The 24687-nt window shown below is 42.4% G+C and overlaps 1 protein-coding gene across 2 annotated transcripts in view; it reads right to left on the bottom strand.

The window, feature by feature from the left end:
• CTNND2 (catenin delta 2) overlaps positions 1 to 24687 on the bottom strand; it is a 731828-nt gene that overhangs the window by 629775 nt on the left and 77366 nt on the right. For both annotated transcript variants that reach the window (XM_066579126.1, XM_066579127.1), the window contains exon 3: positions 16692 to 16804. In XM_066579126.1, the coding sequence (XP_066435223.1) occupies positions 16692 to 16804 (113 nt within the window). The remainder of the gene's footprint in view (positions 1 to 16691; positions 16805 to 24687) is intronic.

Below are 24687 nucleotides of genomic sequence, written 5' to 3'. Positions count from 1 at the left end.
CATCCATTCTGGCTCTCGCTGTTCGGCCCTAACGATCGCATACCGGGCCAAATTCAAATCTACTATGAAGCACATGAGGCACACTCAGACAAGACGCTAGTGTGGGAGGCATTCAAGTCTTACCTCAGAGGATGCTTCAGATCCTCAATCTCCTTTATAAAAAAAAGCCACTTCACGAGAAGGAGAAAAATTAGCAGAGCAATGCCAACTGCTAGAGAGAGAATTTATTGCAGACCCAACAGACACTAAAAGAGACAGATGGCTCCAGACGGGCAGGGATTACCTACTATACTTAAGAGAAAAAGCCTAGAGAAACCTTTTTCTATACCCGACAGTCCTTTTTTGAACTGGGAAATCAATCTAGCAAACTATTAGCCTGGATGGCCCGGCAGGAAACTGCGCCCCCGACTGTACTGAGAGTCAAATCAGCCCAAGGAGCAACACTCACAGACCCAAAAGAGATTCTAAATAGATTTCAACAATATTATAATGATTTTTACCAAACACGAACTGACTATTCACCAGAGGACTTGGAAATCTACTTAGCAGACATAATATTCCCAGAGCTACAAGACGCCCACAAGTCCCTATTAGACTCCCCCATAACAAACGAGGAGATTGAGGAAGCAATAAACGACATGGCAAAGAACAAAACCCCGGGGCCGGATGGTTTACCAATAGAGGTCTATCAACAATACAAAAAAGAAATAATACCACACCTACTCTCCCTATATGAACACAAAAAGCAGCTCCCAGAATCAATGCTAGAAGCCACCATAGTCCTCATCCTAAAGCCGGAAAAAAAAACAGAAGACTGTAGTTCGTATAGGCCAATTTCATTACTGAATACGGACTATAAAATCCTTACTAAAATACTGGCTTCATGCCTAAACCAAGCCATAAAAGATATTATACACCCAGACCAAACAGGCTTTATTCCTGGAATGTCCACGTCAGACAACATTAGAAGGACGCAGGTAATTACGCAGGTGGGGTGGAGGTGAAGATCGGACTGGGCCTTGGCTTCATTAGATGCAGCTAAGGCATTCGACTCGGTTGAATGGCCATACTTGATGAGGACCCTACGGAAGTTTGGATTCAGGGAATCATTCATTAGATGGATCTCTATTCTATACAAGGCACCAACGGCTAGAGTAGTGGTAAACGGCCTGACCTCCACCTCCTTCCTGCTTCACAGGGGGACCCGACAGGGCTGCCCGCTTTCTCCTCTCCTGTTCACAATTGCCATAGAGCCCCTGGCCTTGAGGATCCGACAGCACGCCTCATATGGAGGTGTCCAAGTGGGACCCAGAGAAGACAGGATAGGGCTATATGCAGACGACATAATATTATATATGTCGGACCCCAAGAACACCCTACCACTAGCTATCACCCTAATAAACCAATTTGGGAATTTCTCAGGCCTCCGTATAAATTGGCAGAAATCCGCATATATGCCTTTAAGACCAGAGGGTTGGCAGACGAGGGAGGTATTCTGTAACCTACAAGTCACCCCCCAGTTTAAATACCTCGGGATCCATATTACTAGAGACCACACCCTGAGCCTCGACCTAAACATCACCCCCTTACTGACAACCCTACAACTAAAACTGAAATCCTGGAGCTCTCTGCCACTGTCGGTAGCAGGCAGAATAAACCTCATAAAAATGATAATACTCCCCAAATACTTATACTGCCTAGAGCACGCAGAAACAACAATACCACAGAAATTCTTCAAAAAAACTAATTCCCTAATAGTATCATTCATTTGGGGGAACACCAGAGCCCAACTTCGAAAGGACACATTACAGCGACCTAAAGAAATGGCAGGAATGGCACTACCAGACTTCAAGCTCTATTACTTAGCGGGACAGGTCAGATATATCCGCCACTGGCTATCGGGCTCTTCTCTCCCCAACTCCGAGCACCACCTGATGTTTTTCCTTTCGGAAGCATCTCTTTGGATCCTCCTGGAGAAGCCATTATTCACAGAAAAAGCCAAAAATACAATACCTGAACGTCTGCAAAGCAGACACAGTCGCCATAGGCATGATCGCCATAAGGCAGGCACAGTCGCCGTAGGGCAGGCGCAATGGCCATAAGCCCTGAAGATATGCAGTTAGCCAGACAATAATGTGGAGGAGCAGCTTGTTCACATGTGCAGGCTATTAGTATATGCAGTCACTCCTCCCCAATCTGGGCTGGGTTGAGTGGGTGACTGCATATTAGCCTGCCAGGAACAAGCTGCTCCTCCACATTATTGTCTGGCTAACTGTATATCTTCAGGGCTTATGGCCATTGCGCCTGCCCTACGGCGATTGTGCCGGTGGCGATTGTGCCTGCCTTATGGCGATCGTGCCAATGCGGCTGTGTCTGCTTTGCAGACCTTCAGGTATTGTATTTTTCGCTTTTTCTGTGAATAATGTGTTTGTTTTTTTTCCCCTCACCTCTGTGATTTTATGTAATTTTTCGTGAGTTAGCGTAGGTACTGACGGAAGCGGTGTGGCCTTGTCGCAGCCCGTCAGTCTATGCGTTTTGGCCAAAATGCAGTACCAACACCCGCATTTTATTAGTATGCATTAGTACTTTTGTATGTAGTTTGCTAGTTGGTGGGGGAGCCCAAGATGTCAGCCAGTGTGGCCCACTTTAGAGATACAGGGCAACCCGCTGTTATATCAGCCAGGGTTGATATCCTGTATGGTGGGTCACCACCCATCTATGGCTGGCATCTTTGGTATCGTTCACATGTGCAGGCTATTAGTATATGCAGTCACTCCTCCCCAATCTGGGCTGGGTTGAGTGGGTGACTGCATATTAGCCTGCCAGGAACAAGCTGCTCCTCCACATTATTATCTGGCTAACTGCATATCTTCAGGGCTTATGGCCATTGCGCCTGCCCTATGGCGATTGTGCCGGTGGCGATTGTGCCTGCCTTATGGCGATCGTGCCTATGGCGACTGTGTCTGCTTTGCAGACCTTCAGGTATTGTATTTTTGGCTTTTTCTGTGAATAATGTGTTTGTTTTTTCCCCTCACCTCTGTGATTTTATGTAATTTTTCGTGAGTTAGCGTAGGTACTGACGGAAGCGGTGTGGCCTCGTCGCGGCCCGTCAGCCTATGCGTTTTGGCCAAAATGCAGTACCAACACCCGCATTTTATTAGTATGCATTAGTACTAGAGATGAGCGAGCGTACTCGGAAAAGCACTACTCGCTCGAGTAATTTGCTTTATCCGAGTATCGCTGTGCTCGTCCCTGAAGATTCGGGTGCCGCTGCGGCTGACAGGTGAGTCGCAGCGGGGAGCAGGGGAGAGCGGGCGGGAGAGAGGGAGAGAAAGATCTCCCCTCCGTTCCTCCCCGCTCTCCCCTGCAGCTCCCCGCTCCGTGCCGGCATCCGAATCTTCAGGGACGAGCACAGCGATACTCGGATAAAGCAAATTACTCGAGCGAGTAGTGCTTTTCCGAGTACGCTCGCTCATCTCTAATTAGTACTTTTGTATGTAGTTTGCTAGTTGGTGGGGGAGCCCAAGATGTCAGCCAGTGTGGCCCACTTTAGAGATACAGGGCAACCCGCTGTTATATCAGCCAGGATTGATATCCTGTATGGTGGGTCACCACCCATCTATGGCTGGCATCTTTGGTATCGTTCACATGTGCAGGCTATTAGTATATGCAGTCACTCCTCCCCAATCTGGGCTGGGTTGAGTGGGTGACTGCATATTAGCCTGCCAGGAACAAGCTGCTCCTCCACATTATTGTCTGGCTAACTGCATATCTTCAGGGCTTATGGCCATTGCGCCTGCCCTATGGCGATTGTGCCTGCCTTATGGCGATCATGCCTGCCTTATAGTGATCGTGCCTATGGCGACTGTGTCTGCTTTGCAGACCTTCAGGTATTGTATTTTTGGCTTTTTCTGTGAATGTGTTTGTTTGTTTTTTTCCCCTCACCTCTGTGATTTTATCTCCTGGAGAAGCCAGGATTGTTGACTATACAGATGCTACCCATCCATAGACTTGCGACCAATGTATGGCAGGCATGCAAACTACTGACCAAACGAGATGGCACCCCTCTGGAGACCCCTTTATGGGACAATAGAACATTACCGCACCTGATGAATCTACCAGACAAACAATTCTGGATAAATCTACCCTGTTTCCCTGAAAATAAGACATACCCTGAAAATAAGACATAGCATGATTTTCCAGAATTTTTGAGAATGCAAAATGATTTTTCAGGCTTTCTGAGGATGCTTGAAATATAAGCCCTTCTCCAAAATTAAGCCCTGCTAACAGTTAATTAAAAAAGTCAATTTAAATAGTGTCCAGGCAGCTATACATGTAAAAAAGTTAAACCTTTTTGAACAAAAATTAATATAAGACACTGTCTTATTTTCGGGGAAACACGGTAGGAGTCACTACCTTAGAACACCTGTATACTGACCAAGTACTAATTTCCTTTGAACAACTACAACAACTACACCAAATCCCAAGAACTGGCTTCTACAGGTACCTACAACTTAGGAACGCCTTAACAGCACAATTCCCAGAACCCAGGCAACCCTTCTCTCAGTACCCGTTAATAGGTATACTGTGCACCCAGGGACCCAAAGGATGGATATCGGCGTTGTACACCCACCTATTACAATCCAAGATCCCCGAAACGCCAATGACAGTGGTGGAGAGATGGAAAGAGCTCATCCCCACTCTCACCAGTGAAGACTGGGAAACCGCAATGTCCACGTACACCGCGGTATCACCAGCCGCAAACAACAAACTGACTCAATTATATATACTACACCAGTGCTATCTGACACCGATCAGACTGCACAAAATGAAGAAGATACCCACAAATCAATGCCATAGGTGTAGAGCCCCCAATGCAAACTTCAACCATCTAATATGGAGCTGCCCCAACATCTACGAATACTGGGGAGAAATCACAGAATTCCTAACCCAACTGATGGGAATACCGGTACCACAAGATCCAGCAGTATGCCTACTGGGCATTCTAGACGAAGAGCAGTGGCAATACCACGACAGGGTATTCCTCACTAAAACACTATTCTACGCCCGCAAGGCAATAGCCTTGCGATGGATGGATAGACACCCCCCGACACTCTCAAAATGGCAGAACATAGTGAATGCTATCCTACCATATGAAAAAATAGTATACAAAAATAGAAAATGCCCCGATAAATTCGATAAGGTATGGGAAAGATGGTGCGGATCAACAAGTACAATATTGACGCAAGACAGATTCCAAAGCCTGCTGAGAGCAACCGTATGTAGAACGAACGGGTAAAACACGAGAAAGTTACGGCCCTCCACTGACACCATGAGCAAATATACCGCCACACTGTATTCAATACCAGCATATGTTAATGTAACGTATTTAAAGGTAATTACATAATCACAAGAGCCTATGATGTAACCAAAGTTGTTTGTTCATGCAATGTACGAAATACATATTGTTCAATAAAACGAGTTTAAAAAAAAAGATAATGGGGGGCAGTTCAATAGCTCAGAGCTGCTTTTCCCTTTGACTAAACTCAGCATGCGTCTTCTGTTTTATTAAAAGGATGTGGTCGTATACGACTCATTTTACTTCTACCTGATCTGAAGAATTTAGTTAACATATTCAAGCTACAGGCGGCACAACAGGGTACTAGAGCCTCCATGCCCACCCGTAGCACATCTTATATCTAAGCTAGAGGCGCTACAACAGGGTACTAGAGCATCTATGCCTACCCGTATCACATCTTGTCGCCAAGCTAGAAGCAGTACAACAGGGTACTAGAGCTTCCATTCCCACCTGTATCATATCTTGTATCCAAGCTAGAGGCAGCCCAACAGGGTACTAGAGCCTCCATGTCCACCTGCATCACATCTTGTATCCAAGCTAGAGGCAGTACAATAGGGTACTAGAGCCTCCATGGCTGCCTGTTTCTCATCTTGTATCCAAGCTAGAGGCAGCCCAACAGGGTACTAGAGCCTTCATGCCTGCCCATATCACATCTTGTATCCAAGCTAGAGGTGGTACAGCAGGGTACTAGAGCCTCCATGCCTGCCCATATCACATCTTGTATCCAAGCTAGAGGTGGTACAACAGGGTACTAGAGCCTCCATACGCTCCCATATTAAATCTTGTATCCAAGCTAGAAGCGGTACAACAGGGTACTAGAGCCTCTCTATAAGGGGTCAGTTCTCCACAATAAATGGTCCTTTTGCTCTGATATTGTGATCACTTACTTTCCCTATGTGGCACCAGCTTGTGTATGTGCACAAATAGTAATAAATCCTTCTGTTGCCATCCCCTCCACTGGGGTACCTCTGACATCAAGGTGGAGGAAGGGATGGTCCCAGAGAAGGATTTATCACTGTCTGTGCATAGACACAAGCTGCCACTGTGCGGGGGAAGTTAAGAATGAATTAAGCAGCCGCTACAGCATTCACCACTTGTCAGCATTCCCAATGAGGGTGTCTCCCAAGCCATGGTTTATAACTCCATCTTCAAGAAGGTGCTGTATGTCCTCTCTGGTGGCCCATGCTTCATATGCAGTCAGTTGCCCCCTGGTCAATCAGAAAGCTTCTTACTCATTGATTGTAAGGAGCTTTCTCATTGGCTACAAATGCAGCTCGGTACTGTAATCAGTTTTTAAATTTGCTTTAACAAGCAGCAATGAGGACTATACAGGTATGTAATGCACGCTCACTCCTGTTTTGTGCTAACAATACTTTGATGCTAATGCTTCAGTGGGTGAGCATGTGTGTTTAAACCTCTTCAGATCATGCATACCATACACACAATGCTGGAGAAGTCCTGTATCTGCAAACACCCATCCTGATGGAGCAAAATGTATATTACAGTAATGAGCACAGAATAACTAACCCATCAAAGAAAAGCGTACACCAAATGTACAAAAAGCAGCATTTATTACAATTAAGGCAAACCCAGCAGGGAATAGCAACAAATACCACACACAAAAACAATTAAAAACTGCAGGTCTAATGCCACATTTAGATGTGATGAACAGTTGGGCAAACGATGCCCAAAGCGTGTCCCAGTGATGCTTGCTGCTGTGCTCTAACACAGTAACTGTGAACGCGCTGCCAGCATGGAGTTGGAGCGGGCCGGGAGCGTGTCCGCCAGCCTCCATTCACTATAAGTAGACGTTCATTCAAAAGTGACCGACTGCTGTTTACACTGAACAGCTAGTCGTACGGTTTTCTGCAGGCATAAACTGAACGACTGAACAACTGTCGTACAGTCACTGCATGCGTTTACACTGGACAACTATTGCTCAAATTCCCACGGGACCACAGAGAATTTTAAGAATTCCTAAGCTTAAGAATGGTCCCAGATCTACCATGTATGAAAGACTATTAGGCCCTGAAAGAGCAATGGTGTAATAGGCTGCTTGTCAGTGGAACACAATAAATGCAAAAAACAGGAACAGATTTAAAAATGATTCATTGTGTAAGTAGTAAATTATAATTGGTATTGCTACTTCCGGAAAGACCCAAAATATAAAATTATCATATTATTTAACCCACATTATGAATGCAATAAAATATGAAAACAAAGTCAGATGCACCAATGAAAATGTCACCTCATCCCACAAAAAAAAAACAAAAAAAAAACGCACAGCTCCGTTGACATATAAATAAAAAGGTTGCTTCTTCTTATACTCTGCATAGTTTGAATCTGCCCCCACTTTATATATCAAAATACCAAAAAACCCCAAACAAAATTCATTCCCAAACTGTCATCCACTGTAAGCACCATAAATTAAAGGAGATGTCCCGAGGCAGCAAGTGGGTCTATACACTTCTGTATGGCCATAATAATGCACTTTGTAATGTACATTGTGCATTAATTATGAGCCATACAGAAGTTATAAAAAGTTTTATACTTACCTGCTCCGTTGCTGGCGTCCTCGTCTCCATGGTGCCGACTAATTTTCGCCCTCCGATGGCCAAATTAGCCGCGCTTGCGCAGTCCGGGTCTTCTCCTCTTCTCTATGGGGCTCCGTGTAGCTCCGTGTAGCTCCGCCCCGTCACGTGCCGATTCCAGCCAATCAGGAGGCTGGAATCGGCAATGGACCGCACAGAAGCCCTGCGGTCCATGAAGACAGAGGATCCCGGCGGCCATCTTCAGCAGGTGAGTATGAAGACGCCGGACCGCCGGGATTCAGGTAAGCGCTGTGCGGGTGGTTTTTTTAACCCCTGCATCGGGGTTGTCTCGCGCCGAACGGGGGGGGGGGGGTTAAAAAAAAAAAAACCCGTTTCGGCGCGGGACATCTCCTTTAAGTAATGGTAATGGTGCTTATAGTTTATAACACGGGGAGCTGTCTCATGCTCACCAGCTCCACTGTTGCTGTGGTGTCCCTCGGTAAAGTCAGCACACACACTCATAGAGTTGAATGGAGCCTTCTGAGAAGTCACGCTGGCAGTGCGCACACCAACTTTGCTGAGGACACTGCAGGAACAAGACATCAGGAGAGTATGAGACACAGCTTCCCTAAACTACGAGGGGCTGCTGATAAGTCTTTAGATTTACCCAGAAAGAATATTTTAGGGAATCCTTTATAACGCAGAGCTCAATGAACCCCTATTGGCAGACTTTGGAGATACGCTACGGCATAAGGCTTTCCTATTTGCTTCTCGTGACTGCGCACAAATCGAAATCTTGGCAAATATCCAAAATCTGGTATCTTTCTTTTTTCCTCCTTGCTTTATTTTAAAATATTGTCTGTTGTGTATGCCTGTAAACCTTATCCCCATTGTAACATCCCTTTCTGTATATTTTTGTATACATATAGATATTTAGCACTGCTAGTCCCTTTTAGACTGAATCTGCAATTTATTAAAAAGAATGTTTTAAAATGAATCATAACTTCGAAAAAAAATTTCATAATTCACAGTCCGGGTTCCAGCTTACCAGTGACATACAAGGTGGTGGTGGCAGCGGTAGAGTGTGGGTATTGTAGAGCGCTTGAGTCGTTAGACCGACCAGGGGGTGATTTAAGCTTTTCAGGTCATCTTTGTTTTTACACAAACTGGACCCTAAGGAATTTTTATATTATCTGCACAGTAACCCAGCAATTGCCTACAGTAGCTCTATATTTGTTACCAGTATATGACCTAGTCCATGTGAACACTACTATGCTGTACAATCTATCACGCTAAATTTCGCCTATACCCTTTGAGGCGCCATCATATGATCTTTCCATATTCTGGCTAGTAGTAGATTTAGGACAAATGTTTTGCCAATACCCCAGGAGCATCCAGGAAAAATATTTGCCCTTCTCAACACTTTCTAAAATTTTGTTGCAAACTTGAAACTGTTCTTCAGATAACAAACTTGCATTATTAGACACTACTTGTGCCAAGAAAATTGTGTGGTAAATGATCTCTCTAAGGTAATCTCTATTTTGTAAGACTGTATCACATCTTGTAGGTTGAGGTAAGCCACAGTGTTCTAAACATTGTCCTCCCAAAGACAACACTGCGTCTTCAATATAAATCAGGCATTTATTATACATTTCATCCACAATGTGGTGAGCAGTGTCTCTGACACTATATGTTGCTTTATGTCCTATGACATACTATCCTTGTATTTTTCCCAAAAAACAAAAAGCTTGAAAAAATAACAACATTACTAAGAAAGGTTCCTGTAGTCTGAATGGAGAATCACAAAGAGAAGCTTCTTCCATAGTGGCATTCCAGTGCTTGTCATCCTCTGTAAGGCTCAAGGCTTGCTAGACTGATTGACATGTCAGGTTGAAGAATGCCGTTAACAGTCTTTAAATCCAAGAATGATGTTGGACCTCTAATTTCATGAAGTAGAAGATGAAGATAATATCACTCAGCGTTATTAGGGTGGGTGGGTGGATGGTGTACACCCTTTTTACTTTTGGCCGGCCATTGGTGTCATTTTCACGTTTTCTCCTCTGAAATCTGTCATACATAGTAGGAAGGAACTTCCACATAAAGAAGAGTGTTTGCAAAATCATCTGTTTTGTCCAAGTCACAAAGTACTAAAGGTGTAGTTTTCTGGGGTCTGTTTACCTTCTGTAGCAAATTAGTGTTATCATTTGGATTAAAATAGATACGTTGGCCATTTTGCAAATACACAGCAAGATGAACGACTGTTGGAAACCTTTCGTGTATGGGAAACGCCAAAATTCTCCAGACTGCCCAGAACTGCTAATGTATTGACTGGTTTCATATAATTTGATCTCATCATTATCCTTTTCAAGACCAAATGAAGCCTGGTGGCTGCCTTAACATATTTATGTATGCATTTAATAGATTTTATAGAACTGCAGTATTCTATATTAATTTGGGCAACAAATGTACGTGAAGGAACATGATCATAAGGCACCACTCAGCAGTTATCCATTGATTTCAACAGTAAGACCACCATCCTTCGGAGCTCTTCACCGGTACTGAGAGTATCTGTCATCTCCTGTTTGAGTTTCTTTCAGAAGGAGTCGAGGATACTTTTTGCTGCAGCGACTCAGCTTGGGCAAATGGTGGTGATTCCTTCCTCGTTCACTGGTTCTTAATATATGCATGTAAAGCTCAAGACGCCATGACATATGTCCGATATTATGGTCGTTCTGACTTTTCCATCACATTTACGTTGTGGAGGTATTGCTGCCTGGTCAAAAGCCCCACAATTGTCATGACATCATAACTAGAGTATTTCACTTATAAATTACATCATTACAGGTCTTCTTCATAATCCCATTTTGTTGTGGCTAGAGCAACGCATTTCTGCAAACAAAACAGATGATGAGATCTGTGTGGAGGTACCAAAGCCAGAAACAGATCCTCTTCTTCATGAACTCATCAAGGCCAATATGATCCATGGGCCTTGCGGTAATTTAAAAACACCAGTGTATTTTCATTTTGTTGTTGCCACAACAAAATGTGATTATGAAGGCAATCTCTCTTTTGCCATTCAGCAGAATACATAAAACAACGCACTTTTCTAAACAAATGCCCCTTTGTTAACAAGGCCCGTAATGCTTTAACTTTTAAATGAAATGCTCTAGCCTATGATGTCACGACGGTCGAGGGGCTTTTGACCAGGCAGCAATACCTTCGCAATGTCCTTACATCGAGGATTACACGGAAATGTGATGGAAAAGTCTGGATGACCGTAATATTGGACAAACGCCATGGCAAGTTTTTTCATGCATATAAATATCGAGAACCAGTGAATGAGGATGGGATCACCACCATTTGCCCAAGCTGAGCGCCATCGGTATCCTGCCTCCCTATAACATCTTTAAGAGGTATATAGTTGTCTGCTCTAGAAATTGACCTTTTTGTTAGAACAAAGGCAGCAGACTACCAACTAAGTGATACACTTCTCCTTGCACTTTGAAGGTGGGCATACAATCATTTTCTACAATTTGCTTGGCTCCAAAGGACGTCATTTAAAAGCAGCTATTGTACTTTCCAGTACAGTCCATAAAATGTATGTGCTCCGGATGAAGGCCCATAATTAAGCTATAGAGCAGCTCAGGCAAAGACTCAAAAGTTGTAATTTGCACCTTACCTCCGCTGCAACACATACAGGGAGCTTCTTCTTTCTACCTAAGGACGTTAGAGTATTTGCATTTACTAGATTGACCCTATGTTCGCTACGTGAACATAAATGTTTGGGAAAATGGTTGTAAATGTATTAAGAACTGTCGACCCAAGGATTGGGCTTGAACTGTTCGCTGTCCACGGCTTGGTCTTCCACATTTTGGGACATGGGAACAGTCAGACTGGTAAGCACTTGATATAAACGTGGCTTAAGCACAACAGCGCCGATAGAGTTAACATAGGAACTTTAAACTTGCCTGAGATGTCCTTCGATGTATCAAAGTTAAATTTGATGATTTTATGGTGGTGGTGAAGATGTCACATATCTAATGACACTGGAAGGGAGGGCCATCAGTAAATGTAGCTCAGTGTTTATTAGCAGATTTAAGTGTCTCGCAATGCACAAATCTCGTACAAGAATCTCGGACGTGTGAAACCGACCTAAGACCTGAAAATGTCCATTAGAGAGATCTTGCGAAGAAGTAAAACGCAGTCTATTTACAGGATTCCCTTCAACTCTGAACTTTCCATGCAACTCTTCATTGTGATACACTTCAAACACTGACCTAAATATTTGCCCGGCTGCTGCTAATTCGCACAAACCACCATAAGTGTACGGTCCGACATACCAGGAGAATACTCAGCAGAACTGTTAGAATTATCCCCATCACTATCATGAGATAAATTGTGAAATCATCCCAGTGATTCACCGCGTTCTCCAATATCTCCTCACGTACCTCTCTGGGCATGAAATATTGTACAAAGTGAAAGAGGTACAGTAAAAGCTGCGCTGATTGCTATACTGCTGAGGTAAAGTGAAAGCTGCGCTTTGATTGGTTGCTACAGGCAACAAAGACAAATATTCTTTTAGACAGCTTTGATAAGAGTGTGTTGCCTACTTTTCCATGGCCCAACCTGTAATATCAGTCAAACATATTATGGAAATATGATTTTGCTTGTTACCCCACTGCAGTCATCTCCTCATTCTGAAATGGCTGACAACAGGGAGCAGTAGATAACATTTAACAACAGGAGATATTGGAGCGCTATTCTGTTGATATGTCGCGACCTTACACTTATGGTGGTTTGTGAGCACCCAGGCAAATATTTAAGTCACTGTTTTCGACAATTGGTAAAATACGTGTTTAATTATTTGTTCGATAGAATATTTTTACCAAGTTTCAAGCTATTGTCCAAATTTAATGTTTTCAGTAGTTTCTGCGTTGATGAATCAGTCAGTAAGTCAGTACATTTTATTTTATATGTGTTTATGTGGTACAAAAAAAAATTTCCCATGTTTCAAGCAAATTAAATCTTTTACCAAACTTTTTTTCTTTGAAGTAACACAATGTCACGTCTGCACGGGACATGCTGGATACGTAACCTGAAAATACTACACTACTGCACACCAAACACTACAAAATAATAAAGACAACCGCATAAAGGAAACAAATTCTCCCTAATAAACTAAAACAGGGAAGGGAACTGCCGAACCTGCAGATTACCCATCCTGAAAAAGGACAAACCTGACCTTGTACCTTGACTACTAGTTATCCCTACGAGGGACAGGGGAATAACACAGAAAACAAGAATAAATAAATAAAAACTGTTATACTCAGCTTTGTGTAGTCACTGGTAACAGAGGAACCAGCTCCAAACTTTTGGCTTCCTCCACAGCCAGCGAACGACTGAAAATAAACTGCACTCAAGTCAAGCCCCAGGCCAAGCTAAATAGCCCTGACAAAATACCCATAGGTGAGACCAAGCATGTCTTACCTAACACCCTTCCCACCAGAGCCATAAGGCAGAAACGCACACAAGACCTGCACCAGACTATCTAGCAGAGAAGGAATCCAAGAACCACCACAACAAATGAGTCTACAGGGTTGTCTTGTATCTGAATGAGTGGCCTGAATGCCAGAGCTGCAGTGATATACAGAGATCCCTGTTTATGCTGTCACTGTGCAAACACATGATCTAGTAGCAGCTAATAAAGATCAATCCAATAAGAATTATGCTGCTTGGCCGCAGCAAATTGTAGACACATATAATGCCTACAACAAAGATAACTAAACATATCAGGTTAGGTAAATCTAATTTCAGGAGGCAGAGATTGTCAACACAGTGAATGCAGATCTGACAGCATGCAAAGTAGTGTGAGTGCAAGGAAGTCAAGCCATGGAAGATGAAGGAGGGGCTAAGAAGCCCTCCAAAAGTCCCAACAACCAGAGAAGCTGGCAGGGGATTGCAGAGGGGCTGCACTTCAGACTTGATTTAATACAAGAAGTTAATGGAAGTATATTACAAGATTCATGAGACACACAGACTACACAGGTCTGCAAAAAAAAAAATTTTTAAGAGCTGTTTTGGTTATTCAACGTAATCTTTATATCTTTCAGTACGCTGAATCCGAAAATGTCCTCCGTTTTGTCATAGGACATCACATTTCCTAACAATTCAGTTATCTATATTTAAAGATGAGCGCGCACACTTGGATAAGGCAGTTACTCGGACGAGAATGCAGGTACTCGAGAAGAGCGATGCTCGAGTAACTGCCTTATCCGAGCGTGCTCGCTCATCTCTATCTATATTAAATTAGGCAATACCTCAAAATAAATAAAAATAGACTTATAAAATTAATTTTTAATTACATATTTTACATGAAAGTCATTTTTGAACTGCAATGAGCTCTAAAACACAGTAAACGGTTCCTTCTTCCCTGTGAGGCTCCTCGTGGTACATTTACGCTTGTGAGTAGCATCTGGAATGTCTCTCCGAAGCATCCAACAGTAGTCTGCCATCATTGTAATGCTCCATTTTCCCTGGTATCTTATTTCCATCTCTTTATTGTCCTGGTGGAATCGTTCACCTTGTTCCTCACTCACAGCTCCCACATTTTCAGGAAAGTAGTAAAGGTGGGATTGGAGGAAATGCTCTTTCAAACTCATCAGGCAACCTAAAGCTTGAGATGCTTCCAGCATTTGTCCGACGATCTTTTTGTAGTCAGGATCTTTCTTATTGCCTACACATTTCTCTAAGACCTCTTTAAGTGTAATCCACATTTCTTTTTGAGAATCCGTCATGGTATTGACAAACTCTTGATCAGCTATAAGCCTTCTAATGTCTGGTCCGACAAACACACCTTCCTTCAATTTTGCCTCCGAGAGGCCTGGAAACTTGGTGACCAACTATTTGAAGCATTCTCCATCTCTTGGAAGTGATTTCATGAATTGCTTCATCAATCCCTATTTTATATGGAGAGGTGGCAGAAGAACTTTATGTGGAGGTACCAACGTTTCTCGGAGGACATTTTTTTGACTGACTGAGCACCCTCGGCTGCCAACTCTTCTTGGTCCAGTGATTTTGTCGGTCTCGACTGTCCCATAGGCACAAAAAAAGGGTATTTGGTATATCCGGCTTGTTGCTCGAGCAGCATACACAAGACCTTTAAATCCCCACACACTTGCCAACTGTGGTCTTCACATTTAAGTTAAGAAAGAACGAATTCCAAGTTCTCATAGGTTTCCTTCAAGTGTACAAAATGACCTACAGGGATGGAAGCGTAAAAACCGCCGCTGTGGAGCAAAACTGCTTTGAGACTTCTTTTTGAAGAATCTATAAATAGACGCCATTGCGTTGAATCATATTGGACTTTGAATTGACCCATCAAACCTTCAATAAACCAACTTGTCTTCCTGGGTAAAGTAAGGAACGAACTCCTTTTCACAATGTCTGAACCATGAAAAAGACACTCCTGGCAATAATAAATTCCTGCTTTTGAGCCTTGAACCGAGTAACTCAGCGGCATGTTTGGGAACATTGAAGTCATCATCTCCTCCTGGAAAAAAAAATTTGGTCTAGTATCATCTTTAATGTCAGAACTTGATTCGTCATCTATTCGTTCAGGTATGACTCCACCTTCATCGGAGCTAGGTATCTCTTCCATGGTAGCAGGGGGCTTGGGTACTGATTAGAGATGAGCGATCACGCTCGAATACAGCAGTGCTCAGGGGGTGGCAGGGCTGAGTGGCGGGCGTCGGTGGGAAGCGGGAGGGAGGGTGAGAGAGATCTCACTATATATTTACCACAAATGAAACAGAAACTGTCAGGCGAATTAATAGACTTCCGCGGAGCCATAACGCTAACTTGGGGAAACGCGATTTAAGAATGACGAGCTAAAATGAAGAGATTGTGGGAGTTATTCCCTCTCCTTCCATTTGTCAGCGGCCACAGCAGCAGAGAGCTGGCGTCACTGGCAGCAGACACTGAGCGGGGGAGCAACTGTCAACGGCCACAGCAGCAAAGAGCCAGTGTCTGTGACAGAACTGAGAGGCGGCACAGCAGCACAGACACGTCTATGGAGGGAGCTGTGAGGGAGCAGATGGCCAGGGGAGATGCTCTGTGGCTTTGTAAGTCATATCACAAGTGCTTCGCCAGGGTAGATGGGAGGGCTCAGCTTCACAGCAGGAGGATTCCCAGAGCGGCTGCAGTATCACACTGTCAGCTCAGGTGCCGCCTAGCGGTTTGCCACAGGGAGCAGGGAGGGGGACAGCCTTGCTCATGGCAGCCAATCAGCTCCTGGGGCGTCACCACCCTGTCAAGCACCCTGTATCTTGTCTCCACTCATACTTCTGGTGGCGTTAAGATACAATCGTACCACAGGTGAGAACCAAGAAAAAAATTGAATCAAGCTTGTGCGTGTCAGAGCTGGCACGGTCAGCTTGCAACATGTTGATGCTGGTTTCCATTAGCTCACTCTGGAAGGTGTTTTCTTTGAAAGTTATGTTTTTTTGTATATCTTAAATGTACTGATGTGAATTGATTAATAGTAATTTTGACTTTAAATTTATTTAAAAATCGTAAGATAATAAAATACCAAAAATAGAGAAAAATTTGCTAAATTTTGCATTTTGTGGTAAATCCTGACGTTTAGGATTTTTTTCAATTTTTTTTTCGTTTTCAGCACACCAAAATACATGGAAATTAGATGAAAATAATCAAACAGCTTATTAATCCCAGATCTGTGCTATCATTTGAGCAGAAGTCTGAAAAGTTAGTGTCCTTCTACAGATGAATAAAATCCTACCTACCTAATACTACTCATGCTGCCAGTTTCTGACCCAAGCTTGCATCGCTCCAGTTGGCTGGCGACAATCTGACGTTCAGCTTCAAGTTCTCGTGTTAGTCTTTCAAATTGCAGTTCCTAGAAAATAAAAATCCCAAATCATACAATAAATGGTCAATCTCAGTATTTTAATGAGTAGTTTAAAGACTTTCCAATTTATGCAAATCCTTGTAGAATTAATGCTATGCCAGCCTCTGATAAATTTTTCTCCATTTTAAAAATCCCTGCTTGCTGAGAGGGAGAACCATTTTATTTTGATTCAGATATTGAAACCCAGTCCCTAAAAACAATTGAGTAACTTCAAGACTGATGCAAGGAATTTTATCTTGCATTTACCTTCAAGTACAGTACCACAGATTAACCACTCAAGGATGCGGCCTATTTTAGGTTTAACCCCTTAACGACCAATGACATACCGGTACGTCATGGAGCCGCGGGGTATGTATAAAGAGAGGTTGCGTGGCTACCTCTCTTCATACAGTGCGAGCGTCAGCTGTTTATAACAGCTGACACCCGCGGGCAATAGCCGCGAGCGGCCGCGCGGCCGATCGCGGCTATTAACCATTTAAATGCCGCTGTCAATTCTGACAACGGCATTTCAATCCCCTGAACGATGTTCGGGGGTCCCGCACGGCCCCCCCGCGGCAAGATCGGGGGAGCCGTGCGGGTGTCATGGCAGCCGGGGGCCTAATGAAAGGCCCCAAGGCTGCCTTAACAGACTGCCTATAAAGCGATCCCCGTGGGGTGGCTTGACAGACTGCCTGTCAAAAAGCAGTATGACGTAATGCTATAGCATTACGTCATACTGCAGGAGCGATCAAAGCATCGCATCTTAAAGTCCCCCAGGGGGACTTCAAAGTAATGTAAAAAAAATAATCAATAAAGTTTTTTTTAATTGAAAAAAAATAAAGTTGTAAAAGTTTAAATCACCCCCCTTTTGCCATATCTATTATTAAAAAATCTAAATAATAAATTAAAAATATGTATTTGGTATCGCTGCGTCCGTAAAAGTCCAAACTATAAAAGTAGCGCATTGTTTTTCCCGCATGGTGAACGTAGTCCGAAAAAAAAAATAAAGAACGCCAGGAATGCACTTTTTTAGTTACCCTGTCTCCCAGAAAAACCACAATAAAAAGCGGTCAAAAAGTCGTATGTATTCCAAATTGGTACTATAAGAAACTACAGGACATCCCGCAAAAAATGAGACCTTGCTCAACTACGTCGATGGAAAAATAAAAAAGTTATCGCGTGCGCAAAATGACAGCAGAACATAATTGAAAAAAATTTAATGTCTTTAAAAAAAAAAAAGGAGTATAGTAAAAAATAAGCTATACAAGTTTGGTATCGTAGTAATCGTACCGACCCATAGAATAAAGTTATCATGTCGTTATTGTTGCCGTTTGTGCGCCGTAGAAACAAGGCGCACTAAAAAATGGCGAAATGTCGGGGTTTTTTTTCATTTTACTCCACTTAGAATTTTTTAAAAGTTTTTCAGTACATTATATGGTACTTTAAATCGTACCATTGAAAAATACAACTCGTCCCGCAAAAAACAACAAGCCCTCATACAGTGACGTCGATGGATAAATAAAGGAGTTACAATTTTTTTAAAGGGGGGAGGAAAAAACGAAAATGGAAAAAGAAAAAAAGGCTGCGTCATTAAGGGGTTAAGGACGCAACGATTTTTGATGGATTTTAATTTTTCAAAAGTCATAACTTTTATTTTTCTGTCGCTGCAGCCGTATAAGGGCTTGTTTTTTGCATGGCGAACTGTAGTTTTTATCAGTGCCATTTTTGGGTACATAGACTATATTGTAAACCTTTTATTATTTTTTTATGATCGCAGGGTGAGAAAGCGCATCCAATCTGCCATAGATTGTTGTTTGTTTTTTGTTTTTTTTTAAAGCGTTAATCATGCAGCATAAATGACACAATATATTTTTTTCTGCGGGCCGGTACGATTACAACGATACCAAAATTCTTATATTTTTTTTAGGCTTATCCACTTTTCTGCAATAAAAACCCTTTTTTTGGAAATCTTTTTTTTTTCTAAATTACTGCAATCAAAGTCCTATAACTTTTTTAGTTTTCCATGGGCGAAGCTCGATGAAAGCTTATTTTTTGCAAGATGAGCTGTAGTTTTTATTGGTACCATTTTGGGGTACATACGGCTTTTTTGATCACTTTTATTGCGTTTTTTGGGAGGCAAAATGCTAAAAATTGCTGCTGCTTTAGAACTCTCCCTGCTGTCATCTCCCTGCTCAGCTTTCAAAAACCCCGCCGCCAGCGCTGTGATTGGATCGAGTGCTGGCCAATCACAGCCATCACTCAATCATTCATAGCGCTGACGGCGGGGGATTTGAAAGCTGAGGAGGTAGATGACAGCGGGGAGAATTCTAAAGCAGCTTACCGCTGCTTTAGAATTCTCCCCTCTGTCATCTTTCTGCTCGGCTTTCAAATCCCCCGCTCTCAGCACTGTGGAAGGAAGTGCTGTGATTGGATCGAGCGCCGACCAATCACAGCCGGCATTCGATCATTCACAGCCAATCACAGCGCTGACAGCTGGGAATGATAGAGCCGAGCAGAGAGGACAGCGGGGAGGATTCTAGCAGTTTGCCGCACCGCCGGCGGGAACACAGACACCGGCCGGGACACAGACACTGGCTGGGAGGTGAGTATGGAGTTGTTTCTTTTACAGCATATGACAGGTCCATGCACCATTCTTGGGAGAGTGCCTCCAGATTGTCTGCTTGGTTTAGGGAAAAGAACTTGTGGAACTTTGAGTTCCTCCTTGATGCAAAAAGGTCTATCTGGGGCTGACCCCACTGAGACGCAATCTGATTGAAAATATCCATGTTTAGAGATCATTCCCCCGGGGCTACTTTCTGTCGGCTCAAAATCTGCTATGATGTTTCAGGAGCCTTTTAGATAAATAGTTAATAAGGGCTTTATTTTGCCTTCTGTCAAGGAGAATATTCTTCACGACACATGTTGGAGATGTGGATGTCTGGTGCCGTACTGATGGAGAATAAAAGACATTGTTGTAATATTGTCATAAAATATTTTAACATATTTTCCACATATTATGTCCTCGATTTGCATCAGGGTCTCCCATACTGCTCTAAGTTCTCCAGTACCTGAGGTCTGAGAGTAGACGTAGGAAGGAAAGGAACCCTGAAGTTTCCTATCTGCCACCTGCTCCCCCAGCCAGACTGACTACCATTGGTGGTTACCGAAATAAATGAGGATAAGGACCACTTTTTTGGCGACAGACACTATTCTAGAGATTTTCTCAATTGCCTCCTATCCTAAGCAGACAGGATTTCCTGTTAGAGGAGCCTAGAGTGGAATTGTGCTCAAGGAACCATCTGCTCCAGTCTTTCTTGGAGAATAGGGGACTGGTTAGAGGTGACTATAAACTTTTTAGGGGGAAGGGACGAGAGTTTTATTGTGTACCCCAGAAATATTTGCAGCACCCAGGGATTACCAGCTCGTTCCATCACCCCAAGAACTGAGAGAGCCTACCCCCCACAGGCTCACTATTTTCATCTGGATTTGGCTGCCTTGGAGTAAAGAGGGAGCCCTTACCCTTGCCTCCTTTCAGGTAGGACCATCTAGCCGTTTTGCCCTTGCCTTTCTGATCCCTCTTGGTAAGTAGTCGGTTGTGAAACCCTTTTTCCTTATCTCCCGCTTTCTCCAGAAAGCTGTTGTCTAGTTCTGGCCCGAATAAATACTCCCCCTGGAAGGGAATGGAGCATAGCTTATTTTTTGAGACTGTGTCTACTGCCCAGGCCTTAAGCCATAGGGCACGCCTTGCGAAGTTTCCTAGCATCGCGTTTTTGCCTGAAAAGCATACGGACTCTGCTGAGGCATCTGCCAGGACTCCGCTGGCCATTTTAAGCAATGGCAGGCACTTAATTATTTCTTCCCTGCAGGTCCTCTGCGTGCCACAGAGGTAGCTGCTATATATGTTTCTAGAAGACTAGATGTAGTCTCTCATAATTTTTGTGAGGAGAATGTCTTCCTTTTTATCTATGGGGTTTTTCAACTGGGAAGAATCCTCAAACAGCAAGGAGGTCTTCTTGATTACTTTGTCCACTTGTATATCAACTTTGGGCACTTGACTCCAAAGTTTTGTATCTTCTGGCGCAAATAAAGGCCTATCTTTAAACTCTAGGGAGAGAGACAGCCTTTTTTTTGTGTTCTCCCATTCGCCTATTACGAGGTGTTTTAGTGACTGTTTTACAGCGTGCCCTAAACCAAGCACAGTTGTTGGATGTCTACTAGCTCTATAGTATTACTAACCGCTTTTAGCAATTCTTCGATATTATGCTCAGAAAAATAATATTTTTTTATCGTCTTCAGCAATCAGGGGGGCTGTTAATTTGGAAAGCTCTCCCTCAGAAAACGCCAATAATTCAGATGTAAAAGACATATAACCCTGATCATGGGCCCTTTTTGCTGGTCTAGAGCGGCTCAGCTGGGGCTGAGAGACAGGTTCCACTTTCAATGCCTGAACTTCTTCTTTGACAATCTGGCGGAGATTATCCATTAAGGATTCTAGCTCCTTCCTGACTATATTTATTGTACAGTCAGCGCAAATGAATTTCTTTGCATTATCGTTTCATTTTTTGAAGCATAATGCATATTTCTGTATCCTTTTTGTTAAGACCAGGAGACCAAGGCATCACCGGGTCTCCTGATCCTGTTTCTTCCAGCAGTCACAGGGTTACTATGTCCAGCTCCTCCACCCACCTGGTAACTATTTGTAATCAAGCTCCTATGTAAACCCTTCAGTCGGCATCCACCATGCCTGCTGTTGTCGTCACTTCCTGTATGAATGCTTGCTAGCTCCTGTATCAGTCTTTGTCTGCATGCAGTTTGCTGTGTACCTAACCCAGGGGTGTCAAACTCATTTTCACCAAGGGCCACATCAGCCTTATGGTTGCCTTCAAAGGGCTGATTCTAATTGTAAGACAGTATAGTTAAAGTGAACTCCATAGTGGCCTGATTGGTAATAAGGTCCCCTATAGTGGCCAGTGTCGCACACTATTATACATATATATGCACACAAGTGCACACTATTATTATACATATATATATAGGTACTAGCTGATATACCCGGCTTCGCCCGAGTTAATTCAGTACTGATGTTTATCTGGTGTTCACACGGAAAATCTTATGAATTCGTTACATTAGAGATACCGGAAAAACATATGTTCACCATTTTGCATAGTTCTCTGCGTTACCCAGGAAACACCACGGGAGGTAACCAGGCGACGCTTCCTTTATATAAAATGACATCAGGAGGTGAGAGAATTAGACTCCATACGTAAAATTTGGATGCTAATTCTTTTGCACTTAGAATTGAATAATCGAGTTGGGACCCATTAACTTTTCCTATTTATGACATAATCAATACCCGTGCCAAATTTCAAGTTTCTATGACATCGGGAAGTGAGAGTATTACATTTCGTACGTAAAATGTGGACGCTAATTCTTTTGCACTTAGAATTGAATCATCGAGTTGGGACCCATTAACCTTTCCCATTTATGACATAATCAATGCTTGTGCCAAATTTCACGTTTCTATGACACCGGAAAGTGAGAAAATTACATTCCCTACATAAAATTTGGATGCTAATTCTTTTGCGCATAGAATTCAATAATGGAGTTGGGACCCATTAGCTTTTCCTATTTATGACATAATCAATGCTCCTGCCAAATTTCACGTTTCTATGACACCGGAAAGTAAGAAAAATACATTCTGTACGTAAAATTTTGACGCTAATTTTTTTGCGTATAGAATTGAATAATCGAGTTGGGACCCATTAGCTTTTCCTATTTATGACATAATCAATGCTCCTGCCAAATTTCACGTTTCTATGACACCGGAAAGTGAGAAAAATACATTCTGTACGTAAAATTTAGACGCTAATTCTTTTGCGCATAGAATTGAATAATCGAGTTGGGACCCATTAGCTTTTCCTATTTATGACATATTCAATGCTCATGCCAAATTTCACGTTTCTATGACACCGGAAAGTGAGAAAAATACATTCCGCACGTAAAATTTGAACGCTAATTATTTTGCGCATAGAATTTATTAATCGAGTTGGGACCCATTAGCTTTTCCTATTTATGACATAATCAATGCTCTTGCCAAATTTCGAGTTTCTATGACACCGGGAAGTGAGAGAATTAGATTCCGTACATAAAATTTGGACGCTAATTGTCTTGCGCATAGAATTAAATAATGGAGTTGGGACCCATTAGCTTTTCCTATTTATGACATAATCAATGCTCGTGGCAAATTTCACGTTTCTATGACACCGGAAAGTGAGAAAATTACATTCCGTACGTAAAATTTAGACGCTAATTCTTTTGCGCGTAGAATTAAATAATCGAGTTTGGACCCATTAGCTTTTCCTATTCATGACAAATTCAATGCTCCTGCCAAATTTCACATTTCTATGACACCGGAAAGTGAGAGTATTACATTTCGTACGTAAAATGTGGACGCTAATTCTTTTGCACTTAGAATTGAATCATCGAGTTGGGACCCATTAACCTTTCCCATTTATGACATAATCAATGCTTGTGCCAAATTTCACGTTTCTATGACACCGGAAAGTGAGAAAATTACATTCCGTACATAAAATTTAGACGCTAATTCTTTTGCGCGTAGAATTAAATAATCGAGTTTGGACCTATTAGCTTTTTCTATTCATGACAAATTCAATGCTCCTGCCAAATTTCACGTTTCTATGACACCGGAAAGTGAGAAAATTACATTCCGTATGTAAAATTTGGATGCTAATTCTTTTGCGCATAGAATTGAATAATGGAGTTGGGACCCATTAGCTTTTCCTATTTATGACATAATCAATGCTCGTGCCAAATTTCACGTTTCTATGACACCGGAAAGTGAGAAAATTACATTCCCTACATAAAATTTGGATGCTAATTCTTTTGCGCATAGAATTCAATAATGGAGTTGGGACCCATTAGCTTTTCCTATTTATGACATAATCAATGTTCCTGCCAAATTTCACGTTTCTATGACACCGGAAAGTGAGAAAAATACATTCTGTACGTAAAATTTGGACGCTAATTTTTTTGCGTATAGAATTGAATAATCGAGTTGGGACCCATTAGCTTTTCCTATTTATGACATAATCAATGCTCCTGCCAAATTTCACGTTTCTATGACACCGGAAAGTGAGAAAAATACATTCTGTACGTAAAATTTAGACGCTAATTCTTTTGCGCATAGAATTGAATAATCGAGTTGGGACCCATAAGCTTTTCCTATTTATGACATATTCAATGCTCCTGCCAAATTTCACATTTCTATGACAGCGGTAAGTAAGAAAATTACATTCCGTACGTAAAATTTGGACGCCAATTCTTTTGCGCGTAGAATTAAATAATCGAGTTGGGACCCATTAGCTTTTACTATTTATGACAAATTCAATGCTCCTGCCAAATTTCATGTTTCTATGAGACTGGAAAGTGAGAAAATTACATTACGTACGTAAAATTTGGACGCTGATTCTTTTACGCGTAGAATTGAATAATGGAGTTGGGACCCATTAGCTTTTCCTATTTATGACATAATCAATGCTCGTGGCAAATTTCACGTTTCTATGACACCGGAAAGTGAGAAAATTACATTCCGTACGTAAAATTTAGACGCTAATTCTTTTGCGCGTAGAATTAAATAATCGAGTTTGGACCCATTAGCTTTTCCTATTCATGACAAATTCAATGCTCCTGCCAAATTTCACGTTTCTATGACACCGGAAAGTGAGAAAATTACATTCCGTACGTAAAATTTGGATGCTAATTCTTTTGCGCATAGAATTGAATAATGGAGTTGGGACCCATTAGCTTTTCCTATATATGACATAATCAATGCTCGTGCCAAATTTCACGTTTCTATGACACCGGAAAGTGAG

This window comes from Eleutherodactylus coqui, chromosome 9 (assembly GCF_035609145.1).
Source record: "Eleutherodactylus coqui strain aEleCoq1 chromosome 9, aEleCoq1.hap1, whole genome shotgun sequence".
Lineage (NCBI taxonomy): Eukaryota > Metazoa > Chordata > Amphibia > Anura > Eleutherodactylidae > Eleutherodactylus > Eleutherodactylus coqui.
Note: the sequence above shows the minus strand (reverse complement) of the source record. Positions and strands in the feature narration are given on the sequence as shown.